This window comes from Monodelphis domestica, chromosome 1, assembly GCF_027887165.1.
Source record: "Monodelphis domestica isolate mMonDom1 chromosome 1, mMonDom1.pri, whole genome shotgun sequence".
NCBI classification, from domain to species: domain Eukaryota; kingdom Metazoa; phylum Chordata; class Mammalia; order Didelphimorphia; family Didelphidae; genus Monodelphis; species Monodelphis domestica.
In genome coordinates this window covers 659,544,465-659,563,419 of record NC_077227.1, presented here as the reverse complement: position 1 = coordinate 659,563,419, position 18,955 = coordinate 659,544,465, and the positions used below count along the sequence as shown (strand labels likewise).

At 42.9% G+C, this 18,955-nt stretch overlaps 1 protein-coding gene across 2 annotated transcripts in view; it reads right to left on the bottom strand.

The window, feature by feature from the left end:
* The window catches only part of KCNK12 (potassium two pore domain channel subfamily K member 12), a 64,866-nt gene extending 46,742 nt beyond the window's left edge, over window positions 1–18,124 (bottom strand). For both annotated transcript variants that reach the window (XM_056819307.1, XM_007476853.3), the window contains exon 1: window positions 15,557–18,124. In XM_056819307.1, coding sequence (XP_056675285.1) covers window positions 15,557–15,938 — 382 coding nt within the window. In that variant the 5' untranslated portion in view covers window positions 15,939–18,124. The remainder of the gene's footprint in view (window positions 1–15,556) is intronic.
* Between the last annotated feature and the right edge of the window lie 831 nt (window positions 18,125–18,955).

The window sequence follows — 18,955 nt, the reverse complement described above, 5'->3', positions numbered from 1 at the left end:
TTTAATGACTTGCCCAGAGATTGGGAGGTTATATGACTTGCTTAGAGTCACACATGTAATATGTTTCAGAGGTAGGACTTGAAAACAGAATTTCCTCACCTTATCCTCTATGCCTTGCAGCCTCTATAAAATATGGATAGCATGTATAATTCAGATTGAATTGCTTGCCAGCTCCAGGAGAGGGGAGGGAAATAGGAAGGGAGACAATTTGGATCATATAACTTCGGAAAACTTAGGTGGAAATTTATTACATGGAAAATATCTATATCCATATCTATCTATCTATCTATCTATCTATCTATCTATCTATCTATCTATCCATCCATCTATCTATCTATCTATCTATCTATCTATCTATCTATCTATCTATCTATCTATCTGTCTATCTGTCTATCTGTCTGTCTGTCTGTCTGTCTGTTTATCTGTCTATGGATAATAATATTTCCACTATGGGCAGCTAAGTGGCTTGGTGGATAAAATGCCAGGGATGGATCTGGGAAGTCTTGGGTCCAAATCTAGCCTCTTCCTTGCTCTTTGACCCATGGCAGGTCACTTAACCCCAGTTGCCAAATTTTCCCCACTTTTCTGCCTTGGAATTGATTCTAAGACTGAAGGTAAAGGTTTAAAAAAACCCAAATCTAACACTATTTCTACTAGCCACCTCATAGACTTGGGATAAAAGATTTCTAAACACTATATAAATGGAAACAATTACTCTCATTATTTCCCAACATGCCTCTTGCTTGAGGTCCTTTGTAGGAATGGAAGAAAGGAACAAATCCAAGGACCTGGAAAACCTGGCTAAGGTCCTTTTCAGCAACTGGGGAAGAGAGCTGTCCACAGCCAGCCCCCTCTCCCCCAAGGGGTCTCTGGAGAGTGGGACAGAGCTCCTGATGCCTCCCCACCTGCTTGGCGATCTGCTGTTGGGTCCCAACTCTCTTCCTCTTACTGTCAGGCAGGTGGACTGGTGAGTGAGTCATCCTCAAATTGCTCATAGGCTTCATCACTGCAATCAGCCCCTTCTGGCTGCTGGTTACTGTGGCTGGGATCCTGATTCAAATGGCAGTGCAGCCTTCTTCAGAGAATACTGCCCAGCTCCCTGGCTTAGCCCTTTGGTCCCAAATCAGTAGGTTTCAGAAGAATGTGGCCTGGAGAATGTGGCCTTAAGCTGGCTCCTTGTTCCTCCTCTTTTAAATTCCATAGAATTGGGATTTTAAGTGGCAGCCACTGCACTCTCTGCCACACAAATTCTACTCTTCAAAAAAACTTTATCATCTCAATATACTCAATGATTTCTGACTGCCACAGTTTTGCTTACACAGTACTCGACTTCTCAGGCATTGGCTGAATTCTTGGACATCTTTTAAAACCCACCTTAAATGTCATCTCCTTCATGAAGTCTTTTCCTTACTCTCTTTGTGTGAAACATTCTTCTTCCTCTGCCCTCATGTTGTACTGTTTGGAAAATATGCATATCATGTTGTATTATGAATCATAGTTATTTTTAAGTGTTTTTCTCTCTATTAGATAGAAAGTTTCATGAAGGAAAGAACTAGGGGGATGCTGGTAAGTATTTAACAACTGGCTCTCTGAAAAAAATTAAAATGTATGAATCTACATTATTAGCATTTTCTTTCTAACTTTCTTAAACCCAGAAATCAACAAAACAATAAAGTAAATCCCAATATATAGCATTTACTGATGTCTGAGGTATAAAAGCTCATACTGAAAATTTAACAATGGGCTCTTGCCAGCTCCATCTTGTCTCTGGCAAGAACCATATCTTACCTTAAATTTATAGCTCTCTCATGCAGACTGTAATGTGGGTTGTACAGCTTTCCTTGCTCACTTTCCAGTTCACCACATGTGTGACTGTGCACATTAGTGACTCAAAGATGACCAAAAAAATAAGACTATTTGTTGAGCACCCCTCTTTTCTTCCTCTTCATCTTACATCACCTGGATGCCTTCTGCCACTATCTCTTCCTTAACTCACTAAAAAAGAAAATCCTTACCTTTCATCTTGGAATCAATACTGTGATTTGGTTCCAAGGAAGAAGAGCAGTAAGGGCTAGGCAATGAGGTTTAAGTGACTTGCCCAAGGTCACACTACTAGAAATGTATGAGACCAGATTTGAACCCCAGAACTCTCATCTGGAGACCTGACTCTCAACCCACTGAGCCACCCAGCTATTCCCTCCTCCTTAATTCTTATCTCACACTGTGAGATGGCCTTTTTCCTTGCTACACAACCCTTTAACCTGCAAAAGTAATCTTCTTCCCTCCCATCTTCTCCATCAGATTGCCTCTTCTATCATTTGCACTCTCTTGCTTGTCTTCAGACTCTCCCTGTCTATTGGTTGATTCTCTTCTGTTTATAAAACATGCCCATTTTCCCTCCATCTTCAGAAGACCATTCTGATCAATTTCTTCATATCCTTTATTTGGATGGTTTGTACATAGTTGCTTGATAGTCGCTGTTTCCAATAGATTCAGATTCTTGTGAGCAGGGACTGAATTTTTATTGTCCTTGGTATTCTCAGCATTTAGCCCAGTGCCTGATATATAGTAGGTGCTTAATAAATATTATCACCTGAAAGGTTCCAACCATGTTGCAAGCAATCACTGAAAGGACTTGGTATTTTGGTGTGAAGAAGTAAACCCTGTAGTTTATTAATCATAAAATCACAAAATTGGAGATGGGTAAGGCAGCCCAGAAACCATCTAGTCCACACCCCATACCGAAGGAATCTCCAATATCAGATACCCAACAAATGGCCCTCCAGTCTCTGACTGAAGATCTCCAAAGAAGGGGAACCAATTGCTGCTCATGGTAGCCCATTCCACCTTTGGACAGCTCAATTAGAAAGTTTTTCCACGTGTGAAGCCCAAGTCTGCTTCTTTTCAGCTTTCAAGTTGTTCCTGAATTTGCCCTCTCGGGCCCAAAAAGGACAGATCTGATCTCTCTTCTACACGATAGCTCTTCAAATACCTGAACATAGCATGTCTCTTTCTGAATTTTGCTTTGATTTCTTCCTTCTGAACTAAATGCCTTTAACTGATCATTACATGACACAGAAGCATGGCTTTTCCCCATCCTGGTGGTCCTCCTCTGTACCCTATCCATCTCATCAATGTCCTTTTTTCACATTAAAAATGTTTTTTTTTTACCAATTACATGTAATAACAAATTTCTGCAAACATTTTCTAAAGTTATATGATCAAATTTAACTTCCTCCCTCCCTTTCCTTCCCCCTCCTGGTACTGGCAGGGAATTCATCGATGTCCTTCTTAAACCATGGTGCCCAGAACTGAACAGAAATGTGGAGAGGAGGTCTAGTATTGGCAGAATACAATGAGATAAATCACCTCCCTATTCTTGGAAGTCTGCTTCTCCTAATGCAGCCCAAGGGTATACCACAGGATGGTCCTCCCTCTACCCAATGACAATGTCAGAAGGTCAGAGGGCTATATCAGTTAAACAAAAAGATTCCTTCTGGATCACTCTCTTACTTCAAATTTTCCAGACAGAAAGTAGCAGGCTCCAGATTCTCCACAAGGGCATGGAGAGATGGACTATGCTTTTTCCTCCTGCCAAATAGATCACAGGCTCAACCAAGTGAATTTATACCTGAATCTGTGACTTCTCTTTCTGTTCTAAGATTCCCTTTTGAATTCATCATCAGGTCTGGGCTTGGGGACAATCTCATGAGTTTGAGAGGTCCTGGGTCCAACAAGGAGAGCTGGACGGTGGCAGAGGAAGCTTCTGAATCAGAGATGATAGCCACACACAAGAGGACTGAACCTTCCTCAGCTGCTTTAACAGTAGACAAGTAATGAGTGTTGTTGGACAGTACGGCACCAAGGTGAAATGTCAGATGCCTAATCAGCACCCTCAAACTTCTTCATGTCCTAATGAGATTTAAGGATCATCTTCCCAGAGAATATAATTATAGCTTTAAGTTCCAATATCCTATTTTGTCTTACTGTCAATGTGTCTTTCATGCATAGGAAATGAAAAGTTGTCCTATACCTGATTTACATTGTATAACAAATACCTTTCTACTCCTCCTTTTGGGGAAATCCTAAATATAGCTATAAATAGACCCTGAAATACTAGAGTGGGATTTTAATAAATTGAAGATGTGAGATTAAAGGAAGTCTAACATTCTCCTCTTCTCCCATTTGAGGCCAGGCTCCTCCAGTCAGAACACATATCTGGGACCATAGCTGAAGGCCCCCTTGGTAGAGAAGATAGTGAATGCTGTGTCCCCAATTCCTGTGTACCCAACAATGGATAATTAACGTTAGAAGGACACAGCATAATACTCTGTACAAAGAAGGAATTTAATAAATGTTTCACAAGTAGAATTGAAACTGAAGGCAAAAACAAAGATGGCCAGGTTCACTTTTTGTCCCAAAGTGCCCAGCACAAGGCTGAACATACGTTAGTTGCTTTAGTCATTAAACATCTCTTTCCTGAATTCATGTAAGGCACTGTGGAAACAGAATGGTAAAGTGAAGAGTGAACCGGTCTTGGAGTAAGAAGCCCAGAGTTCAAGTGTCAGCTCTGACTTTAATTAACTATGTGACCCTGGGATGGTTCACTTAGCCTCCCTCCATTTCCAATTCTGCAAAACGAAGGTCTTAGACCACTGGATCTCTCAGGGCCTCTCCAGCTCTGAAGCTGGGCTCTTACAAAACACCTAGCCTAACCCAATTTATAGATTTGCTCTGAATATTTAATAAGATAATGCAGTAAATGGAAATGGCTTGAACAAGGAAAAATGCTCTGGCAATGGATGTGAGGTGGTATTCTGAAGAAGGGGGAGGTTTGGTCAGGGAGATGAGGCATCCAGACTAAGAAATTAAATAACAATCTAGTTCTTATTACATAACAACGCTGGACAGAAATATAAGGTATGCCACAAGAATTGTTGTTTGATTGATTGACCAGAGAACTGAAGATGACATCCTTGGAGGAAACCAGCAGGCTGAAGAAAAAGAACATTAGATAGAAAATAGAGTCAAGATTAAAAAAGAAGAAGGTTCTCAGGTACCCTGATGTCTTAAGGGAAGAGACAGAACTGACCAGGAAAAGGTTGTTGTTGTTTTTTAAATTTTTCTTTAATTCTGGCTTGACGAGTTTTAACCAAATTTAGCCAAGGTCAAGTAGAGCTTTGCTAGCAGTGCACCTATCCTCAAATCCAGCCTCAGATACTTACCAGCTGGATGACCCTGGGCAAGTCACTTGACTGGTACCTATCTCAGTTTCCTCAACTGCAAAATGGAGATAATAACAGCACCTACCCCAAAGGGTTGTTATGTGGATCAGATGAGATAATATTTGTAAAGTGTGAATTTAGTAAGTGTTTAATAAATCCTAAATTCTTTCATTCTTTCCCTCAGTGCCTATAAAAGGATAGTTGAAATAAGGAAAATAGATGTGGACTTGTGTGTGCCTGAGGAGCTATGTGTCAGCCAAGGTAGATCATGTCTACATGCAGAAAAAAGTCTGTATTTGTCATTGTTCCTATGCTTTTATGTTTTGTTTTGGTTGCTGGTTTTTCCCCTTCATTTTCTATTAACATTCCTTTTTAAGAATATGGACTTTGCGGGGCAGCTGGGTAGCTCAGTGTGTTGAGAGCTAGGCCTAGAGATGGGAGGTCCTAGGTTCAAATCTGGCCTCAGACACTTCCCAGCTGTGACCCTGGGCAAGTCACTTGACCCCCATTGCCTAGCCCTTACCACTCTTCTTCTTCTTCTTCTTCTTCTGGGTTTAAAAAAAAAAGAATATGGACTTTGCTCCTTTTCTAAGTGCAAAAGGATATGTTTTTTGCATACTGTACACAAGGTAGGATCTTGGAATTTTATACTGGTAGAAACTGTTATTACTGTTACTTATGGAGAGATTACAGTCATTTGGATGTTGTACCTCTTCAGTGGTAGAATTTTTAAAAGATCACAGTGGAGAGGACAGAGGAGAGAAGAGGAAGGGAAACAGTGAGGATCTGAGAGGTAAATCATGAAAGAGAACCTATAATAAAATATCTAGCATTTATCTAGTTCCTGTTAGGTGTTAGGCACTGTGCTGAATTCTTTACAAAAATTATCTCATTTGAGCCTTACAACAACCTTTCCAGACAAGTGCTAGTATGATGCCCACATTGGTAGTAAGTGTCTGGGACTAGATTTGAACTCAGGTCTTCCTGACTTCAGATCTCCAGGTTGTCTTACAACAGAATAACATAGTGTAAGGAATACTGACCTAAACAAGTGGCTTAAGTGACTTAAATCAAGTGACTTAAGGAAGTCACTTGATTTCTCTTGAACCTTTATTTATTTTTCTGTGAATGAGAGGGTTGGACTTGAACTCTACAGCAATTTCCCAAACTCTATCCTACTTAGGACTAGGAAAATATCCCAGTGTTCTATCTCAGACCACTCTGTCCTCTGAAACATTAGGATATTGGTTCTAAAAAGCTCAGGGAAAGGGATGGGGATGGAGAGAGGAGGACCAGGATACAAGGAGAAGGAAAGGGATGGAAATGGGCATGCTCAGTTTCTTAGGTTCCTAGGTTTGAAGAAGGAGTGATCTCTGGCCACAAACATGAGGACAAGTAAAAATGATATGTGACGGTGGTTGAGCAACATTGGTCCAAAGTCCCTTTTAGCCTTCACATCTTAAAGAAGTAAAGCAGGTCACCTTAGTTTCATTAATCATTCATGATTCACATCCCGTCCACCCAGGCCATCTCATCTGCTCAACTATGGTTGTTATCATACATGGAGAGCTAGAAGGGGTCTTGGAGGCCATATAGTCCATTGGTTCCATTTTACAGATGACAAAACTGAAACATAGAAGAGTTAAATAACTTGTCCAAGGACAAACAGGTAATAATGTAGTAAGGTGACAAAATCTTTTAATTGGAATTCAGACCCAAGTCTGATGCTAAAATGATACTTTTCTCCACCCCACCCTTTTGCCATGATCATAAAACTAGATTTCTGTGTCTGTGTGGTCCTGCTGAATGTAAGAGCCAAACCACCTGTAGAAATGATGCCATTTACAGTCAGTCAATACACATTTATTAAGGACCTTCTATTCTGCTAAGCACTGCAGGTACAAAGGCAAATGGACACACTTTCTCTCTCCTACTCTACTTCCTGACTCAATTTCTTGAAGAAGCAACTTCCTCCAAAGTTTTTCCAATTTCATCCACAGAGATGCCTCCTCCTATATTCTCAAGGGCCCCCAGACTTTCCCCCATTATACCAAGTGACCAAATCCAACAATCATCCTCAAATGTCAGCAGATTTTGCCTTGGTAAAGCAGAGGCGGCTAGTGGGGCAGTGGATAGAGGACTGGATCATCACTTCAGGAAGATTTGAGTTCAAATCTGACCTTATTTGCTGTGACTCTACTTAAACTCTGCTTGCCTGAGTTTTCTCAGCTGTAAAATGAGGATCATAACAGGGTTACTGTGAAGATCAAATGAGATAACATTTGTAAAAAGTGCTTAGCACCTAGTAGACACATGCTTCTTCCTTCCCTTGGAATTTTCATGAGTCTGACCCCATGTTTGCCTGAGAGACTGCCCTTGTGATTCAGAAATCTCCAATACTTATTCCTTCTCTACCAAGTCACGTCCTTCCATCCTCTAAAATTCTGCTCAAACTCATCTCTCCCAAGAAACCATTCTTAATCCAGCTTGCTGGGTCCCACCTGCTCCATTCTCCCCATTTCCCTGTTGCCACTAAGTATACCATGTGGGACAAGTTATAATTAATTAGTAGCGCACTTGTTTATCTATTTTGTTTTCATCTGTGCCCTCAGATTCTTTCATGGTGCTCCTGTCCTGCATCTCTCCTTTAAAGAAGGAAGAAGACCACAGTTCCCAGGTTAGGCTCCTTTTCAGGCAGTGCATAATCTGCTGGTTCTGTTTAGTTAAGGGGGCCTTCAACAAAGAGAGGGAATAAGGGACACCTCTATCTTAGTCCTACCTTTGCCACTAAGAAGACAAGTGACCTTGGGAAATCACTTACTGTCTCTTCAGTATCAATTTTCTTACTGGGAAAAGCTTTCCTTTAAGTCTCAACTAAAATCCCTTCTTTTACTGGAAACTGGTACAAAATTTAGTACCTTCTCTCTGCTAATTACTTCTGTGGTGGTGGTGGTGATGGTGGTGGTGGTGGTGGATGGAGTACAGGGTCTGGAGTCAGGAAGACTCAACTTTTTGAGTTCAACCTACCCTCAGACTAGCTATATGACTCTGGAAAAGTCAGCTTAACCCTGCTTGCCTCTGTTTTCTCATCTTTCAAATAAACTGGACAAGGAAATGGCAAACCACTTTGGGATCTCTGCCAAGAAAACCAAAGAGCTGGAAACTACTAAACACCAGCAACATCACTTATCATCAACATAGCTTATTCTGTATATATTTGTTTACACATTGTTTCTTCCATTAGGGCTGTAAGTTCCTTGAGGGCAGGGACTGTCCTTTGCCTCTTTTTGTACAACCAGCACTTAGCCCAGGGCTCAGCACATAGTAGGAGCTTAATAAATGTTTATCGATTGACTGTAATATGAGGAAGCTGGACTAGATGATTTTTCTAAGGTTCCCCCTTAAAAAAATCTCTCTTAGTTCCATGACTGAAGAGTGATAAGGGCTAGGCAATGGGTGTTAAGTGACTTTCCCAGGGTCACACAGCCACGAAGTATCTGAGGCTAGATTTGAACCTAGGACCTCTCATCTATAGCCCTGGTTCTCAATCCACTGGGCTACCCAGCTGTTCCCCTAAGGTCCCTTTTAAGAAAACATCAGGATCTCTGGAACTTCTTCTCCATTTGAGAAGATAGTTGTCAATTGCTGGGATCTTTTTGAACCCTACTAATGGCATTATTATTTATTTATTTATTTATTATTATTATTATTAACACTGTAAGGGTGCAAAAAATGAGCCAGGCTAAACTCAAGTAAAGCATCAGAGTAAGCAGAGTTCAGACACTCTCTCCTCTAGGCCAGGTCATCCCCAAGCACATATGGGTGGTGGGAGAAGGAACAGAATTAATAAATGTTTGCTAGATAATAGAGTTCTTCTTGTTGTCCTCATTCTTCTTTGTCTTCAGATCCTTGCTTTCTGCCTTAGACGCAATGCTAAATGTTATTTCCTAGGCAGAAGAGTGGTAAGGTCTAGGCAATGCTGGCTAAGTGTCTTGTCTAAAGCCACACAGCTAGGAAGTGTCTGAATCCATTTTTGAACCCAGGATCTTCCATCTCCAGGTCTAGCTCTCTATCCAAGGAGCTACCTAGTTGCCCCAATTGAGTATTTCTTAAATACTTGATAATAATGCTCTTCCCTTTATCCAGAATTTCTCTGAGAAGAGTGCTGTTATTAAGGAGAGAACAAATACATTCACCAGAGAATGGACAGGTACAAATAGACCTATCTAGACCCCTTGCTAGCAGGAATTTCTGTTCCTGCCAAGAAGCAAGACATAAGACACAGCCAAACTACCACAATAGACTTTTAAGTTCATCCATGGGGACCCAATTTAACTGAATTCACCAACTCTCCTGTGACGTTTGTGTGCATGTATGGTGTGTAGGCAGACTATAGAACAGGGATACTAAACCATTTTTGTGTGTCATGAACCCCTTTGGCAATCTGGGGAAGCCCAAGGACCCTTCCTGAAAAGAATGTTTTTAAATACATAAAGTACAATACACAACAAACCAATTATATTAAAACATAATTATCAAATTTTTAAAAATCTTCATAAATGGAAGTTAAAAACTCCCAACCTAAAATAATAAGCCCCCTCTTCCTAGAAAATTAAACAAGAGAGATTTTCTTTCTCTTAAAAAAACATTCCATTACAGGTTAAAAACATTTTTCTTTAAAGGGCTCTGATGTGCCTAAACAAGGGCTTCCCAGTTGGAGAGCATATGTGTCAGAGGAGAACTGATGTTTTCATATCGCCTTGACATTTAGGTCTTTTAACATCTCAGTTTCCTTTGCGGCAGAAACATTTATTTTTAAAAATTCACATTTATGTGATGGGAGGGAGGGAAAAGTTAGTTCTTGTTATGAATCTGATGGTTGGATAATTAAGCATCCCTAATTCTGAAAGCAGCAAACTCAATTATTCAGTGCCAAGCGTGACACCTCTCACACCTTCATCTCCGAGTCTATGGCTGCATGATCAGTAGTTCCGCAGCTAAAATACACTTCCCGAGAACTGAATAACAGGAGGCAAAAATATTTCTGTTTATAACAAGCTGCCATTTGAAGAAGATTTTTAAATATGTTCTTCTTCCACACACACAAATCTGACAGCAGTTGCATAATTAAAACCCCAACAGGCAGTTTCTTTTCATCCATTCAAGTAAATCAGTGAAAAATCCTTTAGGAAGTAAAATGATGCACTGTTTAAGACATGGTAGATTATTTCAAACATACTTAAGTGAAGAAAATGCACAGGTTTCCTCCCCTACTTGATACTGAGCACAATGCTGTCCTAATTACTATCCTTAAAACTGCTCTGAATGGGGAGCTGTGGTTGGGGCTATATTCATAAGGTCTTTCACAGGATCAGAGATTTAAACTAGTAAAAGGACCCCAGAGATCCACTAGTATGATGCCCTTTACAGATAAGGAAACTGAAGCTCAAAGAGATTTCTAAAATAATTTATGTAGCAGAGTAAGACTTGAATCCAGATTTTCTAACTCATCTAGTTCACATTAATATATATATATATATATATATTTAGTCTACTTTATACCCTCTGTATAGCTCTGTTCATTCAATGAAAAGAGAAGCAGAAAATGGACAATTCCATAGTTTTCTGGACCAGTGTAGCCTTATAAAGTGTCTAAATCAGGATCCAAAGTAAATTTCCTTTTTGCCTGAATTATACATTTTGACTACTTACACAGCATAAGTCAACTCAATAATTTGCCAAGTCTCTTTATGTTTTGCTGTGTTAGATATGAACTGAAGAAGTGGTCAGTTGTCAAAACCCTCCAAATGTCAGGATGTTGAACACTTTATAGAGCAAATATCTAGATGACTATTTTAGTTTTCATGTGAGAATTCTGGGATTGGGCTGACAGCCTTCTTAGAAGGGCCTTTCATTGATCTTTGCATCCCTTTCAAGATAATGGTAGCAACATCATGTCTGACCATCTCATTTTATGCCCTACTCCCATTAGAATCAGGTCGTACCCTGAGAGATCTAACACTTGTCCCTTTCATTTTATCAAGAGGAAGTTGCTTCTTTTGGACTCTGTTTTTTCATCTTTCAAGCAAAAACCTATGAATCCCCATCTACCCACAATGAACAAGAAGAATATAGCTGTTTGCTCTCTGCCCATCTTACTATGGTTTCCCATACTTGTTGGTCCCTATCTCTGAGTCCTTGACTGTCTAGATTGTTTTTTGTTGATTATCCAGCTGGCTTGGGATAAGTTGTTGAGCCTTCCAACCTAGATCATAAATGTAGATGTCATCAAGAATAATCCCTTATTTTACAGATGAGAAAACAGAAGGTAAAGTGGTTAAGTGACTTGCAAAGAGTCAAGAAGAGTTAAGTAAGTAAGATATGAACCAAGCTCTTCCTAACTTCAAATCCAACACCCTATCCATTACACCCATTACTTCCTCTTACAGCTTACCTTCCTACAGCCCAAAGTTATGGTGCCTGCTGGATTTCTATAGCCAATGGGACTCTAGGTTCTTAACATTGTTTGCTAGACCTACCCTGCTGCTGCTTGTGGTCCCAACTCTATTTTCATCTGGGTTTTCTGGTACTGTGCAGACACAATACTTTGAACAAAACAAAATAGAAAACCAGTTTATTCTAAAGATGACCTATCTAGGTACATAAAATGGACTGATCAATTCACTTGAGCTATCTTAATAAATTACCAGGTAGGGACAGCCAGGTGGCTTAGTGGATGGACAGCCAGACCTGGAGATTGGAGGTCCTGGGTTCAAATCTGACCTCAGACAGTTGAACCTGGACAAGACACTTAACCCCACTTACCTAGCACTTCCTGCTCTTCTGTTTTGTAACCAATACTTACTATTGACACTAAGATGGAAGATAAGGGTTCAAAAATAAGTAAATTACCATGTATTTGACTGACAGGCAATAATCAGCACTGATTATATAACAATATGGAAAAATACTTAATACATATAGTCCTTTAAAGTTTGCAAAGTGTAGTACATGTGTGGTTTCATTTAATCCTCACAAAACCCCTGTGAAGTAGAAATTATGAATGTTCCCATTTGGCAGATGAAGAAACTGAGGTTAGAGGTCAGATGATCTGCCAAAGGTCATTTAGCCAGTAATAAAAGGCTTACATTTGCTGAAATCCAGACTGACCACAGCATCAACACATAACCCAAGCCTTACTATGTAGAAAATAAGACTTGACCTCTTAATCAAAAATATCATAATCTAGAGACTCAAGTGAATCATTAAACTGAGTCAACATAGCATAAAGAAGAAAAATATTTAATTAGTCCATGTAGACAGACAAACCTGATCATTCAAGCCTAACAAATTCCATATTTGTGAATGAATTATGTAAGTTGCCTGGCTGGATCAATCAAAGAAAGTGGGTATTTGTTAATTTTCTACTCCACTTAGTGCTGAGAAGACAAAGCCCTGATTGCTGATCTGGGACATACCCCTGGGCCCTCTGAACTGCTGGGCAGACAAAGGCAGCAGCGATGATAATAATGACTCTGAAAACCAAGGGGATTTCATGGCAAGGAGCTGTGTAAGCAGATGAGATTAGTATCATATATTCAGGCAATTGACATATTTAGGTTCTCGCTTTAATGCAAGTCCATTCTCACAAAGAGAAAGTCTCTTTGTTTGGGTGCTCAGACTGGATCGTCATGCAGGCAAGAAGGGTCCCCCAAAACAGAGAATCACTTTAAATTGTGGCCTCAAACCCACATTGGCAGAGACCATGTAAAACCAGACTCTGCTGTTCATATGGTCGTTTTAACAAGCCGTAAGAAATCATTCCACCAAGTTTCCTGTGGGTTGGTTCTGTGGCCATGGATATAGATTCATTCTAAAACTAAAATTTTCCTGTAGCACATTTTAGAGGTGATGTGTGGGAGGAAGCAGAAAGTGTACTAGATTTGGAACCACAGGATCTGGGTTTGAGTCCCAGTTCTCATGTTTACTACTTGTGTGACCTTAGGCAAGTCATTAACCTCTCAGCTACAATTTCCTTTCCTGTAAATGAGGGGAGAGAGTGGGAACAAGTATTTATTAAGTGCTTACTCCATGCTAGGAACTATGCTAAGACTTTACAATATTATCTCATTTCGTCTTCACAACAACCTAAGAGGTAGGTGATATTACCCGCCCCAATTTATAGTTGGCAAAACAATGGCAGTGGTAAAGTGACTTGTCCAGGGTCACAGAGATAATAAGTGTCTGAGGCTAGATTTGAACCCTGGTCTTTCCTCCTGAGGCCCAGTGCTCTATCCACTGAAGTACCTGTTTACTAAGAAATTGGATTATTCTATTTCTAAGGTCCCTTCTAGTTCTAAATTTCACGATATTAGTCTGGGTATTATGAAAGCACAGCTACAGCATGGCTCATGCAAATGTACCACTTTCCTGAAATACCAGAACACTCCAAAATCCCAGAAAGATAACATGGTACCTCTTAGGTTGACTAAGGAGCAACCCCAAACTAAAGAAGGTGGGAAGACAAGGAACAGAACAATTTTTGAATATGTGTCTTAATTCCTTTAAATAGCAGAGGCACACCTTGGAAGTCCCATCCATGATATGTATCATGATACCTCTGAGCTGGCCGTAGTAGGGCTGACTAGGGCCTGCGGGATCTATACACAGACCACAGACACAATTAAACCATCAGTGGAACACATGGGCCAGAAGAAAAAGGGTGGCTGCCAATAACTTCATCTCCAGACAAGAGGATTCATCAGGAAACCAAAGCATGCCATTAAGAGGAGAATGACATGTCTATTGCTTGTATGCACAGGTGTCCTTTTGAACAGAATAATGAGAGTATAAAGGATAACAGGGCATTTATAACATTAAGGGCAGAGTCAACGTGAGTGTGCACATGATGTCATCCTTCAGCTGGCAGTGCCAGCGCTTTCAAAGCACTTTAAAACTCCAGTTGCTATGGCAACTTGATGAAGCTCTTAAAAAGAACTTTTTTTTGGTTATTTTGTATCTTTAATCACCATAACAACATAATATAGCTTTTAAAGTGTATTTTTATCCAATTTGTTTGCTTTAGACAGTCTGCATTTGCCTCTTCCCTTTAAATAAAAAAAAAACCCTAAAGCCTGACACATGAAAAAATCATTATAAGGAAAGAAGCCATTTATAGCTGGTGCATATCTATATACATACATACATACACACCATGAGATCTATCCATTTCCTTTGACCCAAAACAAACTTTTTGGTTTGTTTACATCCCGGTGTAGAAAGTCTTACAAGTCTAGTCATTTAGTCCATCCCCCTGCCTCCCAGCTGATAGTCACTGGTCCATCCTCAATCTTTCCCATGGATAGAGATGCCACCGTTCCCTTGCCTACACAGCCCAATGTATCCCACCCTGCAGAAATGGCAAAAGGGTAGCAAAGTAGAAACTCATGATGATCACATTTTTTCTTTACTGCAGTAGGAATCATTCTCATTGGTCAGCATGCAACATCAAGCTGCCACCCTTCTCTAGTGCCTAGAGGATCTATCTGGGGTTTCACTGAATTGAAGTAGAGCTGTTTCTTGGAAACACTTTGGAAAGGTGAATGATGAATGCAGAAGCTGCCAACTGTATTTTCATGGAACAATTGAACATGGGGTGTATGGGAAAGCAATTGGTTATGGGAGAAGAAGGGAGGGGTGAGGAATATGAGTTGAAGGGGTTTAGGGTAAAAAGTAGAAGACAAGCAAAAAGAAGGAAAGGGTGTATCAAGAAAGAGAAGGCTAAGTGACTGGGGGAAAAGGAAAGAAAGTGACCAAGAAGATGAAGGAATTTATTAAGGGCATTGGAATTGAATATGCTTGCTGATGACACTTGTAATTCTACACATTTTTAACTTTCATATTTAATGGATGGAAAGAAGGAAAAATCAGCTTATCAGAAGGGATTAGGGCCAAGGGACTTGAAGTAAAGGATTGTGAATAGAAAAGAAAGAGAAGAGAAGAGGGACTTAGAAGAGAAAAAATAAAAGATAAGAAAAGGTGAGGGAAGGATCCGGGAATTCGGACCTTAATACCATTTAGTTAAAAAAAAAAAGTCATTTTCATTTTGCCAATGAGGAAACTGAGGTCCAGAGAAGTGAAGTACCTTGTTTGCAGGCTCCTGACTGCCACATCATTGCTCTGCACCAGGCAGGAAAGGGGAAGAAGAGAAAAGGAAAGAAGGGAAGGGTCGGGGAAGGAGAAGAAAGAGGCTAGAAGAAAGAAAAGAGAGGGAATGACACAGGTGGAGAGAAAACCAAAAGAGGATAAGGATTACCGCGTGCGTTCCTTACCTATAGTTGACACCACGGTGCCCACGAAGTAGAAGGCTCCGGTGAAGTCCCAGCGCGGACGAAGAGCGTCGGCTCGAATGCCTGCAGCCAAAGCAGCTTCATAGTCTCGAAGGAAAGAGAGCAGCTCCTCCTCGCCCACGCCGTGCGCTGCGCTAAAGTTGCGCAGCGTCGCGCTCCAGCGTTCCCTCGCCGCCGCCTCAGAGGGGCTCTCCAGGGCAGAGAAGACAGTGGCGCCAGCCACCAGGTAGAGGCCGATGAGCGCGGCCAGCAGCACGAAGCGGCCAGTGTCCTCGTTGAGGTGAGAACGGCGGCAGCAGCAGCAACAGCAGAGCAGGAGACGGCGGCAGCGGCGGGACTGGGGCCGGGGACTCCGGGCTGACATGGTCCGGACCTCAGCCCCTCGGGGGTAGCATGCTCGGCTGGAGGAGCTGCATCCCCACAGCGGGTCGTACGGAAATGATCCCGCCCGAAGAAGAAGGAGAGTAAATATGGTGCCAGTAGGGGTGGGGAGAGCCCAGCCTCGCCCCGTCTTTCCAGCCTCCCGCAGAGCCCCTAAACGCCACCCCCGAAGGGCCAGTAGGCTGTTGCCGGAAGGGCGGCTCCCGCCGTCTCCTCCGAGCCTCTAGGCACAGAACAGATTCGACTGCCCCTTCAGCTCTGGCACAGGGGCTAAGATTTGCTTTGAGTACTGCGGGGCCAGGATACTCGTCTCAGCCCCCCGACGCCAGATCAACTCACCGCTCTCCTCTTCCTCCTCCCTTAGGCTCAGGACTATCCAGCTAGCTCCCTGCCGCCCCGTGGCCGGGCCCGGCTGACCTCGGTCCCTCATACTCCTCTCTCAGGAAGCCACAGAGCTGGGGGCCAGGGAGGAGATCCCTACTCCGGGACCGACCCCAGGCGCCTAGGATTGTGAGACTGCAGGTGTAGGCGAGAGCCCCGAGTCACGTCCCATGAAAGCAATACAAGCCAGATGCAGCCTTCGGAGCTTCCTTAGCTCCGAATTCCGGGCCCTTTCTCTCTTCTGTTCGGCAACGGGTTTAAGAGCAAGCAGCCAAGCAAGGTCCGGTAAAAAGCGTCCTCTACCTTAGCTCCTGGCTGGGAACTGCTTGGTGTAGAGAGGCGGAGTCACCCGCGCCCGGGGCGGGGTGTGTGGGGGAGGAAGAAGGGAGGGGGGGGGGACTAAGCTGCAGTGACGCCTCCCAGTCTCCGTGTACTAAGCCCTACTCTTAGTACCTGAGTATTAGAACAGGTGTCTGGCACCTCTGGTCGTCAAACCTTCTGGGAAGCTACTCTCTCCACCACCCTCTTTGGAGCAGTCACTGGTGGTCTCAGAGCCAACTTCGAACTTTTCATGCCTTACGGGGCTTCTGGCGGACTTTGGGGATGGAACTGGACGGATGCGGGGAGCTGGTATCCTGCAGACTTATTGCATTGAAGTCCGAAGTTTAATTTAGCTCTCCTTCCCTTCTTCAAATTTTAATCTGAGTAACCGGACGCCGAGAAACTGTCAAAGCATTTTTTGACCCATAGCTTGGGGTGACCTCTCGTGTTTGATCCACTGCCTCCCTTCCTTTAGGAGCAAACACCCCGGAGAGCTCAGGAGTATATGCGGGATGCGTCATACAAGGGCATCCAAGTCATGCCAGGTGTTGGTGGTTGTACCTTACCCTTCCTTTCTATTCCTATACCCCAAACCCAAGCTTCACGAACTCTTCCTTTTCCCGAGTTCCGCCTAGCTTCAGTACCGCGGACAGCAGCCGGTGTGGCTTGGGTCTCTGGCTGAATCTAGACTAGTCCCTCCCCCGATTCCACCCTTCCGAACCCCACTCCTTTACCTGCGTGTCCCTATTGCCCTAGGATCTAGGAACTGACTAGAGAACAGGAAGGGAAATAGAGGTTCGGTGGGAGATGATGTGTGTGGAGAAGACAGGCTGGGATTTAGGGCCTGGCAGCGAGGAAAAGAAGGGAAAAAAGGAAGCGGGATGGCTACAGAGTAGGGAATGAGGAGGTAAGGGCGTTTGGGCACCACCCTGACTAAACTGCAGACACTCGGGAGGAAGCCCCCTTTCTCCTTCTTCTCAGATTAGGAATAGAAGCCTAGAGTCTGCACAGGAGGGAAAAGAAGGAAGTACTGCCCAGGTTCCCAGCCGCAGAGCCGACACTTGGAGGCGGGGGTTCCGGGGTGTGGGGGGTGAGGGGGAGGGAAGGGAGTTGGGTTGCCGAAGAGAAAGGCCGGTGAGCTCTAGCGCGGTGTAACGAGACTTATCCCCTTGTCCTTCCCCTCGGGCTCTCCACCTTCAGTGTACCCTGAACCTCAGCGTTCAGTGGCTGGAAAGGCATTCTTCTATCGGCTCCCCAGCCCCCTCACTCTCTTCACCCAGAAACAGCCTGGCCTCCTTCGAGAGGGTCCAGGGCCAGGAGTGGGGATATGGAACCATCTCGGGTAACAAAGTTGCATTCGGAATGAATTTCACTTTCACGAGAGAAGCGAGATGACCCCCTCCCTCCTTGCAAATTCCATTCCCTTTTCTTTTTCTCCGCCTTTCCCTCCAGAAGGATTAAAAAAAAAAAAAACTAGTTCCGAGACCGCAGTTTTGCTGCAAGCCTGGGTCTGACTGCTACTAGAAGGAACGGTTTGCTCCCCTAAGGTCAAAGGAATCCTCAAGGCAACATCTTCACGACTCCCCTACTCCCATTCCCCTACCCGCTGCTTCTCTTCTCCAGCCCAAATCTGGCTTTTTCGAGCTGCAACCAGCGTTGATGGAAAGATTCTGATCGGATACACCGCGATGTAGGGCAATAGATTCTCTAGAGCGAAGCTTCTTCATCTGGGTTGGAGAAGCTTTTCCATTGCTCCCTGCGTGGACTCCCTTTTCGAGGTTCAGTGGTGGGATGCGGACGTTTTTGTACTGCAGTTGGTGTAGTGTTGGACTGACACACACTCCTTCCTCTCTCCTCGTCCCCAGGTCCCATCCCAGATGCCTCTACGGTGGACTTTTTGTATTGTTTCTCAGGTGGAAAGAACCAGGACCCTGCCTCATCACAATCTGAATATCACCGCGGTTTTTCCCTCCTCTCACTAACAATAATAATCCCCTTCGTTTGTGTAGCCAAGCTAACTTTTTCTAAGTGCTTAGTAGAGCAAGTGTTATTATTCACACTTCATATATATGGAAACCTGGGCTCAGAAAATGTGGGATTTGTTTAAGATGGCAAAGCTGGTTTTAGACCTTTGGCCTCCTGATGATCAGCTCCAGTATCCCTTCCAGCTCTAAACTTATGTTCCTTTGATTTCCAACCCTGTGGTGTTTTGTTTTTTCTTTTTAAACTAGCTCTCACTTCCCTTCCTGGCAGATCATTGGAGTGAGGCATGCTGTTCCTTTTTCAAATCATAGGCAT